The 27,930-nt window shown below is 34.5% G+C and overlaps 1 protein-coding gene across 1 annotated transcript in view; it reads right to left on the bottom strand.

Moving 5' to 3' along the window:
• Positions 1–27,930, bottom strand: part of ARHGAP42 (Rho GTPase activating protein 42) — a 302,672-nt gene that overhangs the window by 43,018 nt on the left and 231,724 nt on the right. Inside the window, exons 7-12 of the mRNA XM_028119626.2 lie at positions 19,039–19,143; positions 16,750–16,879; positions 9,780–9,880; positions 7,333–7,442; positions 4,685–4,763; positions 2,749–2,788 (exon numbers count right to left, since the gene is read on the bottom strand). Of these exons, the coding sequence (XP_027975427.1) occupies positions 2,749–2,788; positions 4,685–4,763; positions 7,333–7,442; positions 9,780–9,880; positions 16,750–16,879; positions 19,039–19,143 (565 nt within the window). The remainder of the gene's footprint in view (positions 1–2,748; positions 2,789–4,684; positions 4,764–7,332; positions 7,443–9,779; positions 9,881–16,749; positions 16,880–19,038; positions 19,144–27,930) is intronic.

Below are 27,930 nucleotides of genomic sequence, written 5' to 3'. Positions count from 1 at the left end.
AGTTACTAAATCACTAGTTAAAATAGTGGTATATTGATAAGACACATGATAAAAGAGATAAGAAGATTACAGTCTGAGCAAGAGATTCAAAGTTCCACTAATACATTTTAGGACTTGATGTAGTAAAACATTTAAAATTACACGCAAAAATATTAAATTTTGAGGACCTGGAAAGCCCATCGACTATTCTGAGAGGGAGGTCATTTCAGGGAAAGGGACTTCAATGCATATTGGATTGAGGAATGTTTAGAAAACATTGCTCACATAAGTCAGCAATAAAAAAATGTCCACCCCACTGCTTGCAGGGAGCTTATTTCTGGAAAGTACATTCAATCCTGTGCCTCTATTAGTCAGAGTTTTTTATGGATGGCACATGCCATAGTCTTGTCTTTTCAACAGAGTAGTGATTTTCCTTGGGTGAGCAAATCTGAATTTCCAAGAATGTGGAAAAGCAATCAAAATAAGTGCGATTTTGGATAAGTAAGCTTTATGCCCACATAGTAAGACCTTTTGCTATCACTAAGCAATTTTGTATATAATTTATTTAGAATGTTTAGAATACTTAAAGGGATATTAATCTCAGCATTTATAAGCCATTTTACTAGATTACAGAAGATACTACCGGTTTAGAAAGATTATATTAGCCAGAATCAGAAACTTGTCTTATTATGGTGCTGCATTTGGGAGAATAAGATTTACTACCTTTGTAATTACATCTTGATATGTCTAAAAAAAGCTTCAATGATTAAATGTATAAATGGGGGAATTTTATCAATTTTATGAAAATATAAAGTGAAAATGACATTTTCAAAAATTAGGACAATCATCCATAAAATAAGATCTGTACATAAAAATAGGCTGAAAAAAATAAAGCTTAATATAAAATAATAAAAATAAAACTTAAAACTAAGGTTAAGATTTATAACTTCAAGCACTACATATTAATAAAGCAAACATAATTATAATATTATTTTCTATGATCAAAATCTCCCCTTAGGCAATAAAAGCCTATTGGCACTATGAGCAACAATAAGAGCAAATGTGTGTTGAGCACACAAACTTCATGGAAAGCCTATACTGAGTACTAAGAAAAAGGGAACAAGTGTTCTGTCACAAGTTGCTCAGAGAACTAAGCAGGATACTAAAACACTATACCAAAAGACAAAATGTGAGAAATGACACAAACACAAGGACTCTAGGATAGCTGTTTTACTGAAAAACACACCATTTTGTAATTACAAATGGTGGCATGGTGATGTTTCAGGTGGCTAAGGCCAAGAGAAAGCAGATTTCTAGAAGAGTCTTTATGGCATGAAGAAGTGTATTCCCCCTCCATCACAGCATGAGTACATGTGATAACTTTCTTATTCAAATTTCCTAGTTATGATAGAAACCCTACTTCCCAGAAGTGCATTAAAGATCAAATATATTCTCACTGACTTCACCATGTCCCCATTTAGAGCCTTACTCAAAACCATATATAGGTTCAGTTGTTTCCTAAGGATTACTCCTTGAGCAGGTTCATTTGAGGTTGAAAGAACTATACACTATATATGAAAAATGAAACCAATATTAGGAAGCACATTTCAAAATCTACTCAAATGCAAATTATATAATATATTGCTCTTTAGGTAATTGTTTAGAATGAACATTTGGTGCTTATCTGTTGGTTATTATTTCTGTGATTAGATACAAATGGGCAATGGTAGATTTTATGTTAATCACTTTCCTTGATCTGCAAAAAAGAAATGCAAGAATAAAAACTGAAAATAATTTTTAAGGTCTTTAACATTAAGAGTATTTTAAATCATGTTTTTTCTTTTGATAATTTCTGAAATTAATTGCTAGGAAGCATTTCATTCAGTTAAAATAATAGGCTTTTTCATACACTCAATATTTATGACTTTCAAATGAGTACTTTCCTAGTTTTTATCTTTATTCCATTCTAAATTGCATTGTATTAGCAATTTCAAAGTCAGGGTTATTGTTAATCCTATTTTAAAAATAAATTTAGACATCATGAGAGAGAGTCAATGAGTTAAATAAAACTTGAAATTGCTTTAGAAGATATACACATAACCTTAGAAACAAATACACAAAATAATTTTTATATGTCAAATAATCTGATCATGTAGAGTATATGAAAAAGAAAATACCTTAAAATAACCAAGGGTAAAAGGTGGCAAGAAGGTGGCAGATGATTAAAGAGCATTTAGAATGAGATGGAAAATACATAAAATGTGTTTATTAAGAATGCTTTAATACTAAGGATTCAGTAGTTCTACAGTGAGACAATAGGTTTTCCTATATATCCCACGTGTTACGACAATGTCCTTATACATCACACTCTTGGGCACAATCTCCTAAAACCAGCACAAAGTATTCATGTCTTCAGTCTTGTCACTGGAACAGGGAAACTAAAATAAAGAAACTCTCTACTGCCATTAAAAACATTTAAAAAATCAAACTATATATCAACTGCTTCAATTCTCTTCCTGGAAAAAAGCAAGGTACATACCTATAAGTAAATAAACATCAAACAAAAATTAATTTTGGTTACTATAACACCAGTTACTAGTGGCTTTGACTTGAGCAACTTCTTGGAATAAAAATTTTAAATTTGTTTAACTGTCAGATCAATGATATGTTACTACTATTTTTCCAGAATTAACTCTTAATACCACATAAAACCTTTGGATTAAAAAAAAATCTGTGATAAAATTTTAAATAATTATTAAAACAACTTACTTTCTTCTTTCTTGCTAATAATGGCAGGCAGGGTGTAAATCTAAAAAACAAAGGAAGTCTAATCAGTTAATGACCCTGCACAGAAGCAGGGTTATGTCGGTACAATGATACACAAAGGGAGTATATTGATTTCAAGGTCCTACAATTGGTGCATCCATAGGGCCAACTCCTTACCCTGTCAACCTACCTTGTTTACCACTTCCTTCCGTCATGGCTGTCTGTTTAGCCCTGAGCAAGGTTCTATCCCTTTCATCTGATTTATATATCTCATTCTATTACCTGACATGATGCACAGAAGGTATCCTTTCTTCAGGATCTCATGAATTTTCTCAGGTTACTCCTTCCTCAAATTATCTCCTTAGTGTTTTGTTCTCAACATGTAGAGCCCTAACTTGTACCTGAGCTGTCACACCATCTCCTAAATCTGCTCTAGGTCAGGGCTTACCTCACAACTATTAGCAGCAAAGAGTCAAATCATTTTGTTTTAATTTTCAACTTTTAATTGGCAGATATTTTTATAAGTTATAATAAAATAAAATATAATAAACATAAAGAATAGATGCAAAGTCCAAATTTTTTATTATTAAACTCAATAGATAAAAAATGACTTCTCCAAATTGCTATAAAATTTTCCAGATGCTTAATCATAATTTCTGCACTCAGTTTATTGTGGACTGGTAACAGTTTGAGGGATGGCCTCAAAGTCTAGGGACCACACTTTATATGTGTGTTGTTGCATAGGTACTTTGCACAAGGCTGTTTACAGATTCTTTGCCAACTAAAGGATAGTTCTCAAGGGACAGAACAGGGCCTCCTATCTTTCTCTGTGTGCTCATACCTCCAACCATCCAATGCAGTGTTCTTCACAAAGAAAACAGACAGACAGTGATCAATGATTTATTCCCTTTTTTACATAAGCCTCCCTAATAATTTTAAGTAAATTATCATGCCCACATTGAAATAACTATTAAAACAGAGGAGATATGGATGGAAGGGAAAATGTCAAGCCACAAGGCAGTTTGACCAAATGAGACTTATTTTTTTTAAGATTTATTTATTTATTTTGGAGGGAGGGGCAGAGGGAGAGAAAAAAAAAATCTCAAGCAGACTCCCTGCTGAGTGCAGAGGCAGATGCAGGGCTCAATCTCAAGACCCTGAGATAATGACCTGAGCTGAAATCAAGAGTTGGATGCTTAACTGACTGAGCCACCCAGGTGCCCCACCACATGAGACTTTTAAATAATGATATAGACCACAGGATTAGTTCTTACCCTGAACGTTTGCTCATCACACTGATCATGAAGCCTAGCGCAGGCCTTGCAAAGAGTGGGGACTCAACTATCAACTCAATAAAATAATCCAATCAGCACAGCCAAGTTAGTGGTAAGTAATTTGTTAAAAAGTAATCTTAGGATTTCACTCATATGTGGAACATAAGGAAGAGCATAGAGGACCACAGGGTAAAGGGAGGGAAAACTGAAGGGGGGAAAATCAGAGAGGGAGACAAACCATGAGAGACTCTGGACTCCAGGAAAAAATCTGAGGGTTTCAGAGGGGAGGAGGGTAGGGGCATGGGGTAGCCGTGAGATGGGCATTAAGGAGAGCACGTGATGTGATGAACCACTGAGTGTTATACTAATGAATCATTGAACACTACATAAAAAACTAATGATGTACTGTATGGTGGCTAACTTAACATAATAAAAAAAGAAAAGAAAAGAAAAAAAAAGTAATTTTAGGTTTAAATCTGGAAGTCCCCCTGCGAAACAAATTAGAAAGTTACAGTGAGTGAGACAACACTAGAAAAACTGTAAGAGTCTCTACTCTGATTGCTATATTAATATTTTCAAATATAATGCAGACATAAAAAAAATTCTGATGTAGTTTCTAATTAGAACAATAAAACCTAAATTATAGAATGTGTCAATATTCTTACCGGTTCTTTACCATCCATGGCTTCAAGCCAGAGTTTCCGATTAGCTTCTGAGAATGCCTGCAATGTGATGATTCCATGTCTGTTAAAAACAAATATTTTATATATTCAATTTATTCCTGTTATGTCTTTATACATTTATTATTTTTTGTGTTCTTAAAGGTAAAGGTAAAACTTGAAGAAAAAGCAGGAAAGAAAAAAAATGAAAAGAGAGAAAAAGGAAAAAGAAAAGAGAAGAAAAAAAATAATTTAAAGAATGAAAAGAAAAAGACTGATTTATAGCTACCTTTCAGAAAAATCACTGGGAGACACATACACATACACATACACACAAACAAATATTTTTTAATTCTAATGGTTGCAGGTAGTAAAATCATTGGTTTAGGTATAACTGCCTGAAGGAGGCTAGTTTCAAACTATTTCCTCCGAAATGACCAAAAAAGATGACAAAGTTACATTCACCAAAGTTCAGGACCACCTAAATGTTCTACAGTATGAGAATGATTAATATTATGACCCAATGTGTTACAATCTAGTCACCAAAAATAATTACAAAGAGTATATAGTCATATGAAAAGTTTCATACCATAATTAGCTATTAAAAAGACACTAAACCAAAGTGTTTATACCATGATCACAATATTAAAATTAATTCATTTAAAAACCATTCTTTCCCATGTACCCATTCTGAAATAGTTAGTTGAGGATGTACTTCAAGAGAGAAAGAGTGAGCAAAGGGAAGGAAGAAAGCAATGTAAGATGGATAAAGACATGAAATTCAGAAATAGTTAAATCAACCTGGTTAACTGTACAGATTGTCCAGAAAATAAATTTAAACAGGACATTAGAGGGCGCCTGGGTGGCTCAGTTGGTTAAGCGACTGCCTTCGGCTCAGGTCATGATCCTGGAGTCCCTGGATTGAGTCCCGCATTGGGCTCCCTGCTCAGCAGGGAGTCTGCTTCTCCCTCTGACCCTGCCCCCTCTCATGTGCTCGCTCTCTCTCACTCTCTCTCTCAAATAAGTAAATAAAATCTTTAAAAATAAATAAATAAACAGGACATCAGAGGACTCTGTGAAAAGGTACACTGAGGAGGAAATTTCAGTTAAATACTGTATGATTGAAACCTGGTATGACTTAAAACTGTGATGAAGGCATATTATCTCTTGTGTAAGCAGGAAAACAGATCACTGGAATGACAGGAACAGGAAAAATGTATATGAAGATCAAGACCATTTGATCTTGGAGAATCTAAGCCAGCATCAACTAAAATAATAAGATAATTTTTGGGGCTATTTATTATGTGCCAGGCACTATGTTATAAATGTGTCTCCTTTTTTTATCTAATTTAATCCTTATAGGAACCCTTTGAGGTGGGTACTTATTATCCTTATTTTACAAATGAGACAACCAAAGCACAATTTAACAATGTGTCCCAGGGTTACGGAACTAAAAAGTGCTGAAATAAAGAAAAATCACTAGCATGTTGGCATCTGTCTAGATAGAAAATCCAGAAGTTCCTACCACAAAACTATTAAAATCAGTAAGGAGCTCAACAACTATGCTGGATATAGATTAATATATTAAAAAGATGAATAGCCTTTCAATACAGGAGTCTCAACCATTTGGAAAAAATATACTAATGAATTCTATTCAAAATTGCAATAAAATGAAAACACTCAAGAATAAATCTTAAAAAAATATAAAATCTTCAAAGAGAGTTCAACTCTCCATCAATTAATTAATAACTTTAATGCTATTCCAGTCAAAAATCCCAAAGGATTTTTTTGGAAAGAAGGATAAATGTAATAAGTGGATCCATAAAATCTAAGAACATAGGGCCAAAATATTTAACACAATTTTAAAGAAGCATAAAAAACAGGGGCCTTGCCCTACTAAGTAGTTTACAAGCTACATGTATGTAAACTATAGTATATACAGTACACATTTTATATAGTGCACACACACAAAGCTAGACTATTGAGAAAAGTATGGTAGTAATGCAGGGGAAGAAAAATAGATCATGGAATAGAAGAGAGATCAAGAAGTATACCCATTCTTATTGAGTTTCTGTTCTTCTTATATTGATACAAGAAAAAAAAAAAAAAGAGCTAAAAATCCCCACTAGGTTATAAACTCGCATACACAACATTTATGTCTCTCCCAATATTCTGTGGCTAAGAATGTCCAGAACGGTGCTCTGCACAGAGCAGGCACTGAATTTCACTGGCTGAAGGAAACTTATGGCATTTCCAGCGGTGTCTTATTACTCCTTGGAAGCAAAGGCCACCAGGCTTCAAAAGTCCACAAAAAAACTTATCCAGGAGTGGTAAACAATATTGTCAGAATCATTCATAGTGATGGGAACTCAAATCCACCACACATCACCTAATGCAGTCATTTATGTTAATTCCCCGAATTCTTCTTTGAGTGATGTTGCTTTTTGCTAGCATCCTTTGTCTGATTTATTTTTTTGAAAGCATAGTGCAATATATATTTGTTGAATAAATACATAAAAGAATGAAACAAACATGCATACTGTTTTTAAAGACTGAAAAACAAGTACTTGTATGCTGTTTCATATTTATATCTAAACATAGAAACAAATAATTTAGCTTATTAAAAAATATAAAGTGAAAAGAAAACCTCAAACCTTTCAACTACTTCTATGTCAAAGCAGAATCGTTTGTCAATTGAATCTGTCTTTCGTCGGATACAAGATTTCAATTTAAACATTTCTGGTGAACCAGTAACAAGGCCATTCTGAAACAAGAAGGAGAACACATTATTGACATGACAACAAGGGCAACTGGAAAATACTAAATATGCCAACTAAGGTTGCTGCACTAAAATGTCAAGTACAGGTTATGTATAAAGGTCATAAATCACATCTTGTCCTCTGAGTACAGACTTTTTGCCTAATGTTAACTGCTCATTTATAATGCAATTCATAAATTAATCACATACCCATTTTTTTCTTTATTTATTTTTATTATTATTATGTTATGTTAATCACCATACATTACATCATTAGTTTTTTTTTAATTTTTTTATTGTTATGTTAATCACCATACATTACATCATTTGTTTTGGTGTAGTGTTCTATGATTCATTGTTCACATATAACACCCAGTGCTCCTAATACCCATCACCAGGCTAACCCATCACCCCACCCCCTCCCCTCTAGAACCCTCAGTTTGTTTCTCAGAGCCCATCATACACATTTTAATTAAAGAATTCTGTAGCATGCCTATCTAGTAGTCTTAAACATATTTACTTATGTTAAATTGCACCACAATGTACATTCTTTAGAACTTCTGATTTAGAAAAAGTGTGAAATCATAGTTACCATAATGTCACAATTAGATATACAGAGCTTGTCAGGATACAACACTGTTGCTTTGGCATCAAAATGCCCTAGGTTGCTAAGAGATTAATATTGTTCATTTGTGTGTGTGTGTGAGCATGAGAGCAAGTATGTATACACACGTGCATGTGTGTTTGTGCATTAGAGCCTTACAGCATTAAACGGTAATTGGCTCAAAGTCTCAGGAGAGCTACCAAAATAATATATTTCTAGTACTTGTTATAAATGTACTGCTATCATACACACCGCATGACTGCTTTGCTGGTAACCAATTGCTACTCTGCTACTAAACCGTATCTCTTTGGGAGGATCCAACATAAGCTCGAGTCATAAGAATTCTCTTCTATACCTGAGACACCAGTCACCTTAAGGGGAATATTTACCTAATGTCTGGTTAATTCTACTATCTTTGGTTACTAAGATCATAGATTTATTAACAGAACTTTGGCTTGGGTCTATTTGCTAATAGCTCACTGACCGTCAAATAAGCTGACTTTTAGGCAACATCTTTTATTATGAAACCTTTGTAGTACACACACTAGGCATGATTAATAGCACTTCTCATGATGGTAGGAACTGAAGGTTTCTTTTGCTCTGGTATGTTCTCCTTTATATTATGTCTCTCCATTTGAATTATTAGACTCTATCGAATGCCCAAGCACAATAAGTTTCAGCTGATGTATTTGAGTATATATCTAAGTTAGATCAGCATTTACCTCTGCTCTGATCTATACCACAAATTACCTGGGTGAGTCACTTACTTTCTACCACCTTGATTTTCTAATCTGTTAAAGTAAGGCTGGACTAAATAATCTTTAGGATAACTCTCAGCTCTAGGATTCTTAGATGATGGTTCAATTACCTGATATCTTAAGTTCAGTCACTTGCCATATTCATATCGTAATTCACAAAAAGATTATACACTATATACAATAAAGATGTTGTACTCTGTGGCACTTCCTCATGCAATGTACACTTTGTTCCATACTGTTCACTAACCATGCAAGACATCCAGTGACCAATTTACTTTTGGAGTAAATGGGTATCAACTGATTTCTTCTGAATGCTGGCCAGCATTTCAGTAAACAGTACACAGTGTAGAAGAGGAAGAGGCATACAGGGGCAAAAGGCAACCTCCCACAAAGGTGACCTGGAGGAAAGATGCAGAGTCCTCGAGCCTGGTCCAGCCACCAGGAGTCTCTGCTAAGGTGCCAGCCAACTAACAGCATAAACAACTCAGTGCCAGGGATGTAAGAAGAGACATCTAACATCTAATTTAACATCTAACATTTAACTCAACTGTTTATAAACATTCCATGGTAAGGTAAAGGAAAATCCTGGCTGCTCTTTTTAAGTCATCAAGATCACTGAAGTTAGAGAAAACTTTTTCAACTTTTCAATTTTTAAAAACTGTTTACATGACAGACTATGGACTCTGAGAAACAAACTGAGGGTTCTGGAGGGGAGGGGGATGGGGGATGGGTTAGCCTGGTGATGGGTATTAAAGAGGGCACGTACTGCATGGAGCACTGGGTGTTATACGCAAACAATGAATCATGGAACACTACATCAAAAACTAATGATGTAATGTATGGTGATTAACATAACATAATAAAATAAAATTAAAGAAAAGAAAAGCAAGAAAATATTTTATTTATTTATTTATTTATTTTTTACTTCCATTACTTATCTAATAAGTTCAGATTTAAAAAAAGAAGAAGAAGAAAACTCACCATTTTCCCACTGGATTTCATTTCTGAAACACTCATTGTAAATGTTTTACTTCCCTTATCATATGTACAATAATGTTTAATCCATGTAAAACCAAGTGGTCCTGATGTAAGGAAACAAACATTACAGATTGTTAATAAATGATTTGTGACTATGTTTGTACAGTTTTTGATGCTACGAGACACAAGTGAACGTCTCCACAGGCCATGCTGGTTTAGAATATTTACTGTGAGAAAGGCCAGTGTGAAGGGCGAGTTGTATGGGGCATAACGTCTGGGAATCAAACAACTTGGCTCTGCTTGCTTGTAGCACCAGCGCGCTCCCCTGTAACTCAAGAGTCACTTTGGATACGAATTTCAGTTATCTCCTCAGTAAAAGTGGCATACCTTACATTCCCAAGAGGTAGCAAGAACGAGAAACAGCCTATAACTGATCTCCTTACTTCTATCCTTTGTCCTTTATTCTTAAAACTGTCAGAAATACTCTACTAAATACTAAATACAGAAACACTCTACTAAATACTCTACTAAAAATTTAACCAGTTAATTTCATCTTCTTTGTTCAAAACCTCCTTCCCCACTTCACTCCAGGTAAAAACCAAAGAGCCCATTACTATACACAATGCCCACATGCTCTGGCCCCTCATTACTGATCTTACCTCACATCTTACTACCTTCTGCCTCATCCACATTGCTCTAGTTACACAGCCCCCCCGCCCCTTGCTGATCCTTGAACACAGGGAACGCACTTCTGCCCCAGGGCATTTGTACATCCTGTTCCCCCAGCCTGGACTATTTTTCCTTCAGATATCTGCACGGCTTACTTTGTCACTTCTCCAGGTCTTTTCCTAAATGACATCTTTACAATATGGCCTTTCCTACAGAGGTGTCCAACATCTCGGCACCCTCATCTTAGTATTTCCTATCTCTTTCTTTCTTTATTTTCTTCTTAGCAGTTACCACTGTCTAAAATAGGATAAATTTTATGAATTCTATTTATTGTCTGTTTCTGCCACTAGACTCTAAGGCTCTATGAGAGCAGGAACATGTGATGCTCTGCTCACTAGTATATTCTTAATCCTTAAAACAGGGCCAGATATTAGCTGTTGCTCAATCAATTCTTGACAAATGAATGAAGAAATGAATCATTTATCTTTCTAGACTTCACTGACCTTGGAGTTATTTCTTCTTACCACTAGTCTGAAAATAAGTGAACTCAAAAAACTCCTTAAAGTGAAAATAACTTTTACTTCCCATTTTAAAATAAAGTTATATATATATAGTGCTCATTTCCCCCTATAAATACTGTGCAACTCTTTCCCATAGCATACCACATTATTTTCCTATATTCTCCTTAAGGAATTAGATGCTGCTGCTTCACCAGGGAATAGGGATGCATAGTAAGTTCAATTTTTCCATGACCAAGGTAAACCCTCAGTCTTCCCAGAGGGAAGCCAATTATCCTGCATCTATATGCCACGGTGGGCTCCTGAGTGGGTTGAAAATGGAGTTTGTTTTTTACACAACTTCTCCATCTAGGATCCCATCCTGCTTAATATCTGCATCCTTCTAGCAACAATTATGTACAATCTTATTGCTAGCTTGGTTTCATAACCATGTATTTAAAAAGCAAGAGACTGTAATGTAAAAATGTACTACTTGAGAAAAGCTATATGAGGCATTTGAATTTTTTTCTGTAATAACAGTGCCCTTGGTGTCATATTTAGCTTAAAATACTTAACCCCAGATCTCAAAATTATAGGGTACAGCTATAACTCTGTAATCACAAAGGATTATTATAATAAACTTCAATTCTGTTTTAGGGCCATTTGATACTATAATACTTAAGCATACTTGTTGATTAATTCTGTTATATGCAGTATAAAACACTTGAAGGCTTAGAGCTGATTAGTGGAAAGTGGCTGGATGAAAATCCTTATAGTGACTTTATTACTTAGGAAGAAATTTATAAAGGAACATTAGCAATAATTTTTATTTTTTATTTTTTTAATTTTTTTTAATTTAAATTCAATTAGCACTGGGTGTTATATGCAACTAATGAATCACTGAACATTGTATCAAAAACTAATGATGTAATACTATATGTTGGCTAACTGAACTTAAGCAAAAATTTTTAAATAAAGCTGCCGCAATGCTCTGATGATATTTTAGATCTAAGTTGTTTTTTTCTTGCCTCCATCTTAAATTCAGAACCTCACGCATTTAATCTTCAGGTTTGTGGTACACACATGGTACTTCCTTTAAAGTTGCTTGACACTAGACCAGGGCAGATGTTCCTAGACAAGAAATTCTGAGGTCCTTACAAAAAAGTGTGGGAAAATAAAAATTTATTTTATCTCTAAAGCTTCAAAATAAAAGAAGTTTAGGGGCTCCTGGGTGGTGTAGTCAGTTAAGCGTGGGACTCTTGGACGGCTCAGGTAGTGATCTCAGGGTCCTGGGACTGAGACCCATGTCAGGCTCCATGCTGCACATGGAATCAGCTTGAGATGCTCTCTCTCCTCTTCCTCAGCCCCTTACCCTCCCCCGGCATGCTCTCCCTCTCTCTAAAATAAATAAATAAATCTTTAAAAATAAATGAATAAAATAAGTTTAATTATCTTACCCAGTAATCACCTGAGGTTGCTGAGATGATATTTGTGGAATGGGAGGAAATAACATTCACTAAATACCTACTAAGTGTCCACATTTTATCTAGAAACTTTTTAAGTCAAATATTATATGAGATTCATGTGCTACTTACCGCCCTGAGAAGGCAGGTTAAGTCAGACATTATAAAGAGCATTTTACATAAAAGAAAATATACCCTAAGAGCTGGAGATGGTACTACTTTCTCCATCAATAGGCATGTGATTGGAGTTGTTCTTTTTAGAGGAATAAAACTTCTCAACAGTTGTTTTAAGAATCTAATGAGATAAATATAAATTGCATGGAACAGTAAATGTTCATGGTAAATATTATTCACCACTACTGACAATAGAGACATTTTACATATATCACCTCTATTCTTGCAACATCATTACTAGATAGGTATGAATATCTTTCTTTTATAAATGAGGATACTGAGCTCAGAGAACTGTTTGTCCAGAATCACCCAGTAACAGGTTGCAGGCATGGAATTCCACCTCTTCCATGCTCTTTCTGTTTAAAATGAAGTCTATTTTAACTGCCCTACGATCCAGCAACTGCACTACTAGGTATTTACCCAAAGATAAAAGAATACAGATTCGAAGGGGTACATGAACCCTGATGTTTACAGCAGCATTATGAACAATAGCCACACTATGGAAACAGCCCAAGTGTCCATCAATTGATGAATGGATAAAGAAGATATATATATAATGGAATACTACTCAGCCATCAAAAAATGAAATACTGCCATTTGCAGAGTTGTGGCTAGAGCTAGAGTGTATTATGCTAAGTGAAATAAGTCAGTCAGAGAAAAACAAATACCATATGATCTCACTCATATGTGGAATTTAAGAAAGAAAACAGATGGACATATGGGAAGTGGGGGGAGGAGAAAAGGAAACAAGCCATAAGAGACTCTTAGGACAGAGAACAAACTGAGGGTTGACAGAGGTAGGTGGGTAGAGGAGGGGCTAGATGGGCAATGGGTATTAAGGAGGGCCCTTGTCATGATGAGCACTGGGTGTTGTATGTTAGTGATGAATTACTGAATTCTACTCCTGAAACCAATACTGCACTGTATGTTAACTAAAACTTAAATAATAAATAAATAAAATGAAGTCTATTAGAATGCAATTTATTTTTTTTAAGATTTTATTTATTTATTTGACAGAGAGAGATATTGCAAGAGAGGGAACACAGGCAGGCGGACTGGTAGAGGGAGAAGCAGGCTTCCCGCGGAGCAGGGAGCCCAGTGTGGGGCTCGATCCCAGGATCCTGGGATCATGACCTGAGCCAAAGGCAGAAGCTTAACGACTGAACCACCCAGGCTCCCCTAGAATGCAATTTAATGTATGCCTAGAAGTGGGTAACATAAAAACCACATATCCAGATAAAGTGGAGCTCTGTGTCCAAACTGCAATGATCTGCTACTATTACCCCATCACATCCACCTTCATTTATCAATTTATAGTTCTGATATTTATTATTGATCTCTGGTTACTAATTGCACGAGTTTGTTTTATGCTTTCCACTACAGAATAAAGACCCTGGAGCCAAATTCTTTATGTCATCTTCTATTCCCCATAGAACTTATTAATTCAGTGATAGCAACAGTATAATCAATATGTTTTAGTGAGCTAGTCTGATTTTCTTATAAATGCTTTCAAAGACCAAGGGAAAAGGGGCTTCGGATATATGTCCCTCATATAAAGATAATTCCAAAGGGATACAAATCCATTCATTTTTCTTTTTAAATCTCCAGGCAATGGGAAGTGGGGAGATGATGAATAAGAAAAAAGAGAGAAGGATTATACTAGGGCATGAGAGCACTTTTGAAGGTGATGAATGTGTTCATAGTGGTGATGGTTTCATAGGTCATATATATATATGGCAAAACTTAACAAAATATAATTTTAAATATTTACAATTCATTGTATGCCAATTGTACCTCACTAAAGCTGTAAAAACAATGCAGGTGAATATAGAGAAAATTGAGATGAAATTATCTTAGGAGTAGGAGGGCAACCTCAAAGGAGAAGATACTAAAGAGAGAGTCCAACTGTTCAAGTCTCAAAGGCCACACACCACTAAGGGGGCCATCACAGGAGGGGCACAACAAGCCAGCATTGTGGAGGGATGTGTCAGAAGCTCTGCAGAGGATGGATTACAGACAAGCAAACCCAGAGGCAGAAAGAGAGCAATTATGAGGCCAAGGAAAGACTGGAGATGAGAGAAGGTGTGGGTTCAAAGGTTATCAAGGAGATAAAATGGAGAAAGTTGGCCCTAGGTTACAGGGAGACACTGGAGTTAGGGAGTAAGGGATTTACCTCCAGTCTTTAGCCTAGGAAGGCGGGTAGTATCCCTTAGAAATTTCAAAGAAAAGGTCAGTGTCACATAGGGCTTTATAATCAGCTCAGACTGATCCAGAGGAGGATGTAGATCCATGTATGTTAAAACACAAGATACCAACATCAGATGGGTGCATAAAACACTGAATTTTGTGCACCCATGCAGTCCCCAAATTATTAAAGGGCCTGTGCTTATCTTCTGACCCAAATGTCCAAAAGCTGTAGAATGAGTAAGTAAACTACAGCACTATCCAATGGATGGACTCCCAAGTACCAAATAAACATGATATACTTGAAGATTAATATACAAAACAATTTTCTAGGCAATCCAAAGCTTTTTTCTTTAGAACAAAATATTGTGTACCACAAGGACTTCAGCAACTTTGTAACACTGGGGGATTAAAAAAAAAAATCAAGAAATAAAATATTACTGAGTCTTAATGAATTAAAAAAAAAATCTTTAAGCAAGAGGATGGTACCTCCTCTACCACAAGCATGTTTGGACAAGCCTCTTTACCAACACATTTTTCTGCTCAGCAAAATATTTTATTGATCAAAATGCAATCTCCTTTCAATGTATCCTCAAACTGAGGTTTTCAAGTCTGAAACAGTTATTCAAAACAAGTATTTAAAAATTTTCTAAGTGTCCTGAGTCAAATCCATATACCCTGTTTGTGATCAGTGAATTAGGGTTTTTTTTTTTCATGAAATTGTGGTGAAAGTGTTTTATTATGGTCTAATTACAGAATAGCTAGGCAGGTCATTAGATTTATTTTAACATCCAAAACCAGCAGACTGGTCAAAGTCAATACTGATGACAGAGAAAAATCCTGAAACCCAGATCTCCTGAGCCAGCAGCCCTCTATCATCTAATCCATACAGTAATAAATATTTGCTGAGTCTGTTGGATCAAATCATTATTTGCTTGTACACTGCTATCCAACAAATGAGCATCACCTGAGCATGTCAAAACATAAAATGTGCTGGCATTTTACTAATCATATTGCATTAATGTCAAAAACTTTCTCAGCCAACCCAGTATCTCTAGCTTTCCCATCTCAACCCTTTAAACTACAACATCTTACAAACTAACCAAAACAACTTCATTAATCTATCATCTACTGATATGGAGACTTCAGAGCAGCGCTACTCTATGTGTTTTTTGAGTCCCAATATATGAGAATAGTACAGAAAGTAAAAACAAGCATTTCAAAACTTTTACAATGTTTTGGCATTAGTGCAAAATCCAAGCATATGATTGTGTGTTTTATAAAGACACAGATCCATAATGGATTGGAAATAAAAACAACTGTTCCTTTAGCAAAACAGGATGAGACTGTGCATTAGAGCATATCTGGTTTGAAACAGTTAATTTAGTCAGACTGGTTCCACTCAATGCAAGTATCATGCAGAAAGAATCCTATTTATACAAGTTTGAATGGCTTTTTATTAATTTTTGTGAGAAAACTTTTTTAGTGTGAGCAATTATAATAGTGCCCTATCACTTCTGGTGCTTATTTCCTAACCTCAGGAAGTAAAAAGTGACAAACTGACATTACATAATTGCCAGTTTTACTCCTGAAAATGGGATGGAGCACAGAATTTAATGAAATAATGCTGTAGGAAGAGAAAGTATTATCATAGTCACCAGGATGATTCATACTGATAAAGGCTTTGAATTTCAATTTTCCATTAAAGTTCAAATTGAGATTAGCTATTACAATGAAATTCTAAAACTGAACTCATGTTACCGTATCATCACTGAAGGTTGTAAGTTCCAAGTTCAATAATATGCCAACTTGGAGATCCTGATGGCGAAATGTGGAAAAGCTTCCTCACTTTGATGGTGGTAGTGGGAGAGCAGACTAAATATGATAAAGCTGTAAGGAATTGCAGTCTTCCTATTTGAAGGAAAAAACACTAACCAAGTCAAATGTTAATCATAAGACTCATTAAGTTATGTCTTTGTGACTCACGTTTCTCCTGGACATAAAGGTAGCCTTCCATTGTCCACTGGCTGGGTGGTCTGTAATCTTGGTTGGCAGATTTCATTCTTTGCATCAACCGCTCTACCTCTTGTCGAGTACTTTCAAAATTATTCCTTGTCTTAAGTAAATAGAAACAACAATTTCATTCATTGTTTCCTACCAGTTTTGAGGAACTTCCAGTCTAAAATTTCAAAATGGCAAGTGGTGCAAAAGGATAACCTTGATTCTCTCAGCACTACTCACCACATCCGGGACCTTATACGTTGAGTCCTGTGGCTTTAGTGAATTGCTTTAGTGAAACATGAATGTGCACAGTGAAACACCACCTTCTGTGGTGTGCGTATGTGTATAATTTATTCCTATTTCCAACTCTAACATTATTACTTAGGGGACAAATCATAACATTTATAAATATAATATTTATGAAATAGAGTTTTATATTCACTAATACCTAACGTAAAAAGCAGATATATAGGGACTTACATTTCTTTCTTTTTTTTTCTGTGAATTGTTTTTTTTTTTTATTTATTTTTTTATTATGTTATCTTAATCACCATACATTACATTGTTAGTTTTTGATGTAGTGTTCCATGATTCATTGCTTGCATATTTCTTTTGGGGGACAGAGACAAAATAAATTCACATACTTTTATGTGGCACTTAGCAAAAAAGAAAAGTTCATCACCCATATTCTTAAAACCTTTTAGAAGAAATATCATTTAGTTTGGTTTCCAGAAATAGTCATCATGAGTTTAGTGTATAAATTAACTCATAAAAATGAATGGGTTTGTTAGTTCTAACTTCTATTACAAAAAATAGTTTACTCACATTACAGCAAGTTTACTTAGGGGAAGATATAGAAAGCATAAGGCTTTTCTCAATCTCTTTTGCATTCCAGCCACATTATTTCAACAATTTGTTTGAAAGCAAGCAATATGTTTGGAAACAAAAATCACTACCACCCAACTCTAAAATTTGTTATGGCCCATAATAAAAGAACCGAATCCTGAAGTAAGTTAGGAAAATTTTCTTAATTGCCACTTTTGCTACTTAAGCTTTTTTTTTTCAAATTCTTTTAAACATAAGGACCATAAATTTTCCAATTCCTTACATTCCTCTCTTGTTCTCGAACTTCAGGAATCTTAATATAATTATAATTCATATGGAAATAAATCATAAAAATATTTTGGCCTTTATAATTTTCCCTTTTAATATTTACTAAAAAGGTCCAAATGCATTCCATATTGAAAAACAATCAAATGACTTACATGTGAAACCAATTCTGCTAGAAAATCTAGATTAAATAAAAAGCTAAAACCCAAAACACAAGTAGAATAAATCCAAATGCCTATTTCTTATGGGACACTCCAACCCCATAGTTCCATTTACTGAACATCTCATCTCCACAATGGCAAGAATCAGAGAAGCAGTGAAAGACAAGCTTTTTATAGAAAATTAAGTGAAGGCTTTCCAGTTAATTTACTTTGGCCATTGAGCACTAGTTATTCAAAAATAACTTCATTTATACAAAATTCTCAACAAATAGAACTTTCTTATTGGTCAGGTTTGATAATGCAGGAATGGATTGGGTAAGTTTTGTGTGTGTGTGTGTGTGTGTGTGTGTGCGTGTGTGTGTAATGTAAGTGATGCTTAGCATCTGCAAATCTGAATTTGTATAACTATGAAATCAGATACAAAAAGGATTAGATAACTTTACAAAATAAACTCTAACAGAAATAGGATGTTTACAAATCTCAATTAAGCTTTAAAGCAGTTACTATGAATGCTTAAAACCACATTTAAATTATTAGAAAATAAAAAATATCATATATATTATATACAATTTCAGAGAGGAAAACATTCCTTCAGTGCTCAAATACAACCTCTTCATTCCTTCAGTGCTCAAATACAACCTTTTCATTTCACAAATATAGAAATGTTACCCTTTCAGAAAATAAGACTTGCCTAAGGTCACCCAGTAAAATAATGAGAACATCGAATAAAGGCAAAAGTCCCCAACCTTCCAAGTATCTATTATCTATACCTCAGTAATATTTATTTTTATAAAACTTGCTAGCATAAGTTTTTCTAACATAATATTAGCTCCTTCTTGGTATACTTTCAACCAGCATAGAAAAAAGTGTTTTAATAAATTTTTTAAATGACTTTTCTAAATTAGATAAATTTTTAAAACACTCCAAGGTTTGGCTTGGTTATAGTTTCTCTGTCACCATCTGATTCACTAAGGAGAAGCAGTGAGAATCGGTATAGTCTTACGTTCTGCAAGTTGAACTGAAGCTGTTGCTTATATGGTGCAAATTCCTGGGCGAGTTCATATCCCTCATGGTAGAAAGTAAATAAACCCTGAAGGAATGACAAAAGCTGCAAAAATAGAGAAATGAAAGAAACCATGAAAATGTGTTTTTAAAAAAGATGATCATCAAACATAATAAATTGGGAAATTATAACTCATTCTAAATCCTCAAGCTAATAAATTTTCAACCCCTTTGTTTGGCAAAGCAGACACGTGAGTTATGAATGTGAAATAAACCACAAAAGCTAATTTTTACTTCCTTACAGTGACAGGGACAGTTGTTATAGTAACAACTCTACTATTCAAATGCATTGAAGAATTATCCAGGAGAGACCATTAATAGGGATAAAGACCCAAAGTGACATGGGTCCTACACCAGAAGAGATTCTAATCCAAGCAGAGAGATAAAACATGTGTAGATGTGAGGAAGACTAAACCAGTAAATTAGAGATAAGGAGTACCCAAGGGAAGGAAAAAGAATTTGGCCAGATAAAATTAAGAAAAGTATCACAAGGTGGCAGTACTGATTCGGATATTAAATAGACATTTTAGCAAATAGTGGGAAGAACTAAGAACAGAGGAAAGAGTTGAGCAAAAACTTGGAACTGGATACAGATTTTTCATATAAAGAGTTGGAATAAAATTCTCTTTAGGAAACCACAATGTCTATTAGCCTTCTAATCCCAAACTCACATGTGCATATTTATTATGGTCTTATTCATAAAGCAAGAATGGATCTCCATGGACTTACAGGACCCAGTTGTTTATATAAATTATAACAAAAATAATTATTTTTTTCATTTAATTCATTGGCATTTTTATTACAAACTTGTGTACCAACTTGATCTCTTCCTACAATAAAGTTAGAAAATACTTTCCAGAAATGGCTATTTTTTTTTTATTCAAATAGCATATTATGTCTGTAAACTATTATTTTAAACTAAGGAAGAAACAAAATTTGAAATTTTTATAAGTGAATAAATCTCCCACAATTTTCTCTGTCTGGGAAAATAGGGGGATTCAGCTAAGCACCAAATGGTATGTGTGTTATGATTTCCAACAGATAAATACTGGTTCTATCTGAAGACAACGACATAATGCTTTTCCTCTATAGCGGGTCAACTTCTTACAAAGTTATGTTCATATCAGAAAACACATACTTTCAAGTTGGTTTTAAATTGTTACATTTTAAAGAATTTCCTTCTCTTATTCAACAATTCCTGGTATGTCAAAATATATTGTTTTCCAATTTTAGAATTATTTTACACTGTCAATTTTACATCAACTGATTATTATTATCAAAACTACTCAATAGATTATCCTTTACTCAAATTATGCTACAATATATCTATTGAATTATCCAGTAATTTAAAATATATAGTCTGCACATATTGTGGTCTCATTAAAAAGAACTATACCTTTTACTTAATTGAGATTTGGATATACAGATTTAGAAGTTTTCAGAAACAAATAAGAAAATACTTCTGAAGTATACAGACAACACTACTCTTTGAAATATCCAAATAATAGTTTATAAAGTTGTTTGAAGGATTATTTCATGTTTTAATGTCTATAACTGATCCTTAATTAAACTGTCTTGTTATTACCTAGATATCATAAAAGGAAGATATTCTAATATCATGCTCAGTATACAGGATTTAAACTTATAAAGAAGAGCTTTAAGAATATCTGTAGTAAGTCTTCCTGTAAAACACCAAATTCCCCAAGATCTGACTAAATAAGTAAATCTATTGGCATCTTATAACAGAATTCAGATTCACTCAGTAGCAGACAATGCATGCTGAGCACCTACTAGGGAAAGAACAATTTTGAGAGAAGTACAGAGAAATTACCTACAAAGAACAGCCCACCTTTTCCTTTCGTTCTACATCCAGTTTGGAAGCAACTTTTGAGAAAGTTTAAAAAAAAGACAGCATGTATGAAATAATTGCCAAGAGATGGCAGTACAGTAAAACTTTTTTAGGTTTGAAGCTCTGCTAGCTCATTTTATCCTCAACAAATTCCATGATGTTAAATTAAGGTAACTTAATAGGACAGCCTGAAAATCTTTAAGAATTGCATTTCCTACATGTCATTTTCTTTGTTCAATCTGCCTGAGTGAGTGGAGCAGTGTGGAAAGACTACTGTCTCAGCTTACCTTAAGATAAACCTGACCTTTTAAAATAATAATAACAACTACTAAAAACTACTGAAAAGTCAAATTAGGCTTTAATATTAAATCACTTTTGGGGCGCCTGGGTGGCTCAGTCGGTTAAACGTCTGCCTTCAGCTCAGATCAAGATCCTGTGGTCCTGAGATGGAGTCCTGCATCAGGCTCCCTGCTCCACGGGGAGTGTGCTTCTCTCTCTTCCCCCTCCCCCAGCCAGTGTGCTCACACTAGTGCTCTCTCTCACATAAATAAATAAGGACCCCAGGATCATGACAGATGCTTAACCAACCGAGCCACCTACGCACCCCAAAAATATTAAATCATTTTTATCATCACTAAAAGCTTATATAGCACTTTATTATTCCCAAGGGTTTTAGAATCAAATTACTATTTGTCACTCCAATAACCCGACCAAATATAAACATTGATACTGCATTTATAGATAATCATTTAGCAAAATAACTACAAGACAGCAAAGGAAAAAAACATTCATAATTCCCCAGCCCATTCATTAATCACCAAGTTTCAAGTCTTATAGACCCACAGTTACCAGCAATACTGTGAATGGCAGAAAAAAGTAAGAAAAGGAGCTGGGGGCTAGCATGAGAGTGAACGGAAGAACTCTGAAGCAACTGATGCAGTAATTCTAGGACCGTTGCTCAAAATGAGCAGAAGAACTGGGATATAAAGCCTCTTATAATGGTATGATTCATTCCTTGTCTCCTGAGAAATTAATCACTGAAAATCTTAGGGAATTCACTACCAAAACTACTAGAACCGATAAACAAGTTCAGCAATGCTGCAGGATACAAAATCAATACACAAAAGTCAACTTTATTTCTATATACTTGGAATGAACAATCTGAAAATGAAATTAATTCCGTTTATAATAGTTTCAAAAGAATGAAATACTGAGGAATAATTTTTAAGTACAAAATTTATAACTTGAAAAGTACAAAACACTGCTTAAGGAATTAAAGAAAGTTTAAATAAAAGGAAAGTACTTCATGTTCATGAATTAGAAGACCTAATACTGTTAAGATGGCAATACTGCCCAAAATGATGTGCAGATTCAATGCAATCCCTGTGAGAAGCCCAGCTGACTTCTTTATGATAACCGACATGCTGATGCTAAAATTCATATGGAATTGCAAGGGACCCAGACCACCAAAACAATCTTGAAAAAGGAGAGCTAAGTATTTAGACTCACACTTTTCCATTTACAATACTCAATACAAAGCAATGGTAATCAACACAACATGATACTGGCAGAAGTATAGACATTAAATCAATATCTAAGAATTGAGAATCTAGAAATAAGCCCACATATCTATGGCCAACTTCAACAAAGGCACCAAGACCATACAATGGGTAAAGAATAGTCTTTTCAAACAAGTGATTCTTGGACCACTGGATAACCATATGCAAAAGAATAAAGTTGTAAACCTACTTAACACCATAGACAAAGTTAACTAAAGATAAGTGAATTGTATGGTTATGTTGAATTACAGCCCAATGAGACTGCTTGGGGGAGACGAACCATGAGAGACGATGGGACTCTGAAAAACAAACTGAGGGTTCTAGAGGGGGGCGGGGTGGGAGGATGGGTTAACCTGGTGATGGGTATTAAAGAGGGCACAGTCTGCGTGGAGCACTGGGTGTTATGCACAAATAATGAATCATGGAACACTACATCAAAAACTAATGATGTAATGTATGGTGATTAACATAACAATAAAAATTTTAAAAAAAAGAAAAACTGTAGAGACAACAAGAAATAACACATAGAAGTTTTCTGTGAAGCTGTAGGATTTATATTTTGTTTTCCTCCATTTGTATTTTTGGCGTAATGTAGTAACAAATTTCTGGTTGACTGAATTCAATTTTCATCCTGATATTCTGATATTATGTAGGCACAGTTTAAAAATCCACTGAAAACAGTACTAAATATACCTTTAAAAAGCAAACAAGTATATATATATATATACTTCACATACACAGAGTACTATAATTCATTGAAAGAAATCCAAATCTCATGTAATACCTCTACATTTGGCCATTGGAACCTTTAAGATTAGAAACACAAGGCAAAGGCAAGGCATCAATTTTCATCCAGTACAAGTGTCCAGCCTGAGTTAAACCTGTACTGTTTGCTATTCCTTACTTGGAGGAAACTTAGAGATAAATATCTTAGATGATAGCCTCAAAATAACTATTGAATGTTTTAAGTTTAATGCAGATATCCAGAGCAATTTATCGAATGGAAATGAAAGAGTATAAAAATATAATCAAATAAATGAGAAAACTGAAGAAAAGAGAGCCAAAGATAAAAAGCAGCCTGGGGAGACAATTTTTTAAAAAGGATGATGAAAGAAAGAACAAATGAATGAATGGACAGACATGGGCATAGATTCAATTAATTAAAAAAAAAAAAGGCAAAACTTTTTGAAATCATGGCATTAGCAGTCAAGAATCTGTGGAGTTCCCGAAGGCAGATTTACAAGATTTGAAGGGAATGGAATTCAGATGAAGTAGCTGGAGGTAAACTTGTGTGGTAAACAGAACAACAAAGAACTGTAGCCAACAAGGTGATTAAAGAAGATGGCTAACAGACAAATGAAAAGATGGTCAACATCACTCATCATCAGGGAAATGCAAATCAAAACTACAATTAGATATCACCTCGCACCTGTCAGAAAGGCTAAAATTAACAACAAAGGAAACAACTGGCATTGGCGAGGATGAAGAGAAAGGGGAACCCTCTTGCAGTATTGGTGGGAATGCAAACTGGTGCAGCCACTCTAGAAAACAGTATGGAAGTTCCTCAAAAAGTTAAAAATAGATCTACTCTATGACCCAGCAATTGCACTACTAGCTATTTCCCAAAGGATACAAAAATACTAATTCGAAGGGATATATGCCTTCCAATGTTTATAGCAACATTATGAACAATGGCCAAATTATGGAAAGAGCCCAAATGTCCATATGCCCATTGACTGATGAATGGATAAAGAAGAATCACAAACTGAGATTTTGTATATATGTGTGTGTGTAGTGTGTACGTCTGTGTGCACATGCACGTGTGCGCATATATATTCATCAGCCATCAGAAAGAATGAACTCTTGCCATTTGCAAAGACGTGGACAGAGCTAGAGAGCATTTTGCTAAGCAAAATAAGAGAAATATGATTTCACTTATATGTGGAATTTAAGAAACAAATGAACATAGGGTGAACAAAAAAAGAGAGAGGCAAATCATTAAACAGACACTTAACTATAGAGAATAAACTGAGAGTTGCTGGGGGTGGGGATGGGTTGGATGGGTGTTGGGTATTGAGGAGGGCAGTTGTGGTGGTAGGCACTGGGTATTGTGTGGGGTGATGGATCAGTGGGTTCTGCACCTGAAACTAGTATTGCACTGTATGTCGACTAACTACAATTTAAATAAAACCTTGAAACTACAAAAATAAAATAAAATAAAATAAAGTCCAACAGAAGCTACATTTAGATAAGGTTTTTACATGACTGATTTCTAACACAAAGTACAAGGGGATGAGTCAACCAAACCAATGCAATGAATTTTTCTTACTTTCCCGAAATTCTATTCACTATCTAATTGCTTTTGCAAATTTCAGATTTTCAGTAACAGTAGCTAGAACTAAATCCAAGGACCAAAACAGATTTTAAGATGTATGATCTGAGGACAACTTTATTGTTTCATTTTTATAGAATGACTGTATTTAGGTTTTCAGTAGGATAGAAATTTAGCCTTTAGTCCTACAGAGTTTTGGGGAAAAAAATGACATTGTCTTATTTGCTCACTTTAACTTATCCTAAATTAAATCTTCTATATTAAAGCTAATGAATCAAACTGAGAACACAAAACGTTTAACTTTCAAGACCTGACTTTAACTTAGCAAGTTTATTGAGTCTCAAAATTATTCAAACTTTAGACAACCCAAAAAGTATTTTCTAATATGCTTCATGATATAATAAGCTAAAAAGCTAATGCATATTAAACAGATTAAATGAAATTTTCCTTAGCAAAAGATTTAAAATTAAACTTAACAGACTAAGGGTAGAGTGTCAAAAACAGTATGTTTTAGTTTACATATAATGGTTTATTTTCATTTTTCATATTAATTTTAAACATAATACAAAAGACTAAAATGAAGTCTAAAAAGAATACTCTAATAAAGAACATGCTCTTACAGTATTTATTTCTTTAAATATTTTTATTTATTTGACAGAGATAGACACAGCGAGAGAGGGAACACAAACAGGGAGAGTGGGAGAGGGAGAATCAGGCTTCCCGTGGAGCAGGGAGCCCAATGCGGGGCCTGATACCAGGACCCTGGGATCAGGGCCTGAGCTGTTACAGTATTTAGATGTATATTTTAAAGCATGTTAAAATTAAAAATGTGTTTCTGAAACAGTTATATCTGGCTTTGAAGCCACAATTCATCAATACTGTTTTTATATCTAATGCTAACAGTCAATGTGAGAGCTCAATATTAGCTGATATCTTACTGATGCTAATGATGCACCAGGCACTTGCTGTGTGTTACGTGCATTGGATGAGCCTCACCACAATCCTGGGAACTACAATTTTTTCTCCCAATTTATAGATAAAAACCTAAGGAACACAGAGTTTGAAAACCAAGCCAGATTTGTACAGCTATAAGACTAGAGCCAATTCTATCTTACTACCTCTCAGGCATTATACTTGTCTGTCACTACACAAAAAGTGGTATGTCAACTGCAGCCTGGGTGGGGAGGGGACAATTTTTTAAAAAGGATGATTAAAAAAAGGATGGAAGAATGAATAAACGGAAAGATAGGTGCACTGATTTAAGCACCTTTACTAAAATAAAGGTCAACCTCATATTTTCCTCTAATTTTAAGGAATTAAAATGACTTTACAATACAATTTTCTGTAATCATCCATTTTATTTGGTCAGAGCAAGTATCAAGGAAGGACTAATTGTTATAATGAGGTGGCCACTGAGACAGTACACGGTACTATACAGGACTTCAGCTTTGGGGTCTGGATTCCTGGGTCTCCCTCTCCTTACGTTTGTGATCTCAAGCAACTAACAATCTTCCTGTGACTTAACTTCCTCATCTGGACAAATAACAACTACCTAATAATAAAGCAAATGGGCCATGTGAGATAACACAGAGAAAACACATGACACAGTGGTTGCTCACAAAACATTAGTCCCAGCTAAGTATGATCTCAAGCAACTAACAATCTTCCTGTGACTTAACTTCCTCATCTGGACAAATAACAACTACCTAATAATAAAGCAAATGGGCCATGTGAGATAACACAGAGAAAACACATGACACAGTGGTTGCTCACAAAACATTAGTTCCAGCTAATCTAAAGATACGCAAACTGCAGCTGAATGAACCGTGAGGGAGTTAAGCCATAAAAACTTTCTCTGGTTCTGAGCCACAAACTTTCATGTACCATAATATATTTCAAATACACAGGGCTCAACTCTCTTAGGTAAGCTGTTCATGAAGCTTTTTCTTCTAACCTCTCAAAACTTTCATAAGCTCCAAGCAACTCTGAGAAGTCACCGGATCAAGAGTCAGGAGATGGAGTTTTTCCCTCTCTGATCTTTTCCTCCCATTCTAGACCTGAACTCATATACCTTGTTGGCAAATCTGAAAGGATGAAGTCTAGCCCTGTTTGACAGAAATATAATGTGAATAAATGCAAACCAATGTGAAATTTTAAATTTTCTAGGAGCCACATAAAAAAAATTAAAGCAAGTGAAATTTAACATTTTACTTAACACGATTTATCTAAAATATTACCATTTCAGTGTTTAAGCAATATAAAAAAGGTTTTGAGATATTTTACATACTTTTTTGTACCAAAACTTTGCAATCTAGTATGTGTTTTACATTTACAGCCCATCTTAATCTAGACTATCATTTTGAGTGCTCAACAGCCATACGTGGGTAGCTGCTATCATACTGGATAGTGAAGGTCTAGAGATCAGTTAACTACAATCACTTTTTTTATAAGATATGATCAATGGGAGGAAGGCCATTAAAATTATATATCTAATGGAGAACTGAGTTTAAAAAAGCTGATTTTCTGTATCTTTTAAAAACAATTATATAGTTTTATAAAAAAAATACAAATGTCCCCCATTCTTCTATGTATTAGAACTGGCTTTTCCGTGAAATGACACTGTAGGAATATTTATTTCTAATATAGTAATATCCTCTTACCCAAGGTTTTGCTTTCTGTGGTTCAGTTACCCACAGTCAACCATGACGTGAAAGCAGATCATCTTCCTTCTGACATATTAGGCCAACAGTAGCCTAACAATAACAATATATTGATAATGCCTACATCATTCACCTCACTTCATCTCGTCATATAGGCATTTTATCATCTCACATCACAAGAAGGGTGAGTACAGTAAGATATTTTGAGAGAGAGACCACATTCATATAACTTTTATTATAGTATGTTATTATAATCATTTTATCACTAGTTATTACTGTTAATCTTTTAATGTGCCTGATTTATAAATTAAACTTTATCATAGGTACATATGAATGTACAGAAAAAAAAAACACAGTATATATAGGGGCAGGACAAGTTGGTTTCAGGCATCCCCTCTTGGAACATATACCTATGGATAAGATAGGTGTACTA

The sequence above is a fragment of the Eumetopias jubatus genome, unplaced genomic scaffold (genome assembly GCF_037043125.1).
Source record: "Eumetopias jubatus isolate StellerSeaLion01/CBP00866 unplaced genomic scaffold, mEumJub1_p1.0 scaffold_13, whole genome shotgun sequence".
Lineage (NCBI taxonomy): Eukaryota > Metazoa > Chordata > Mammalia > Carnivora > Otariidae > Eumetopias > Eumetopias jubatus.
This window is presented reverse-complemented; position numbering and strand designations above follow the sequence as displayed.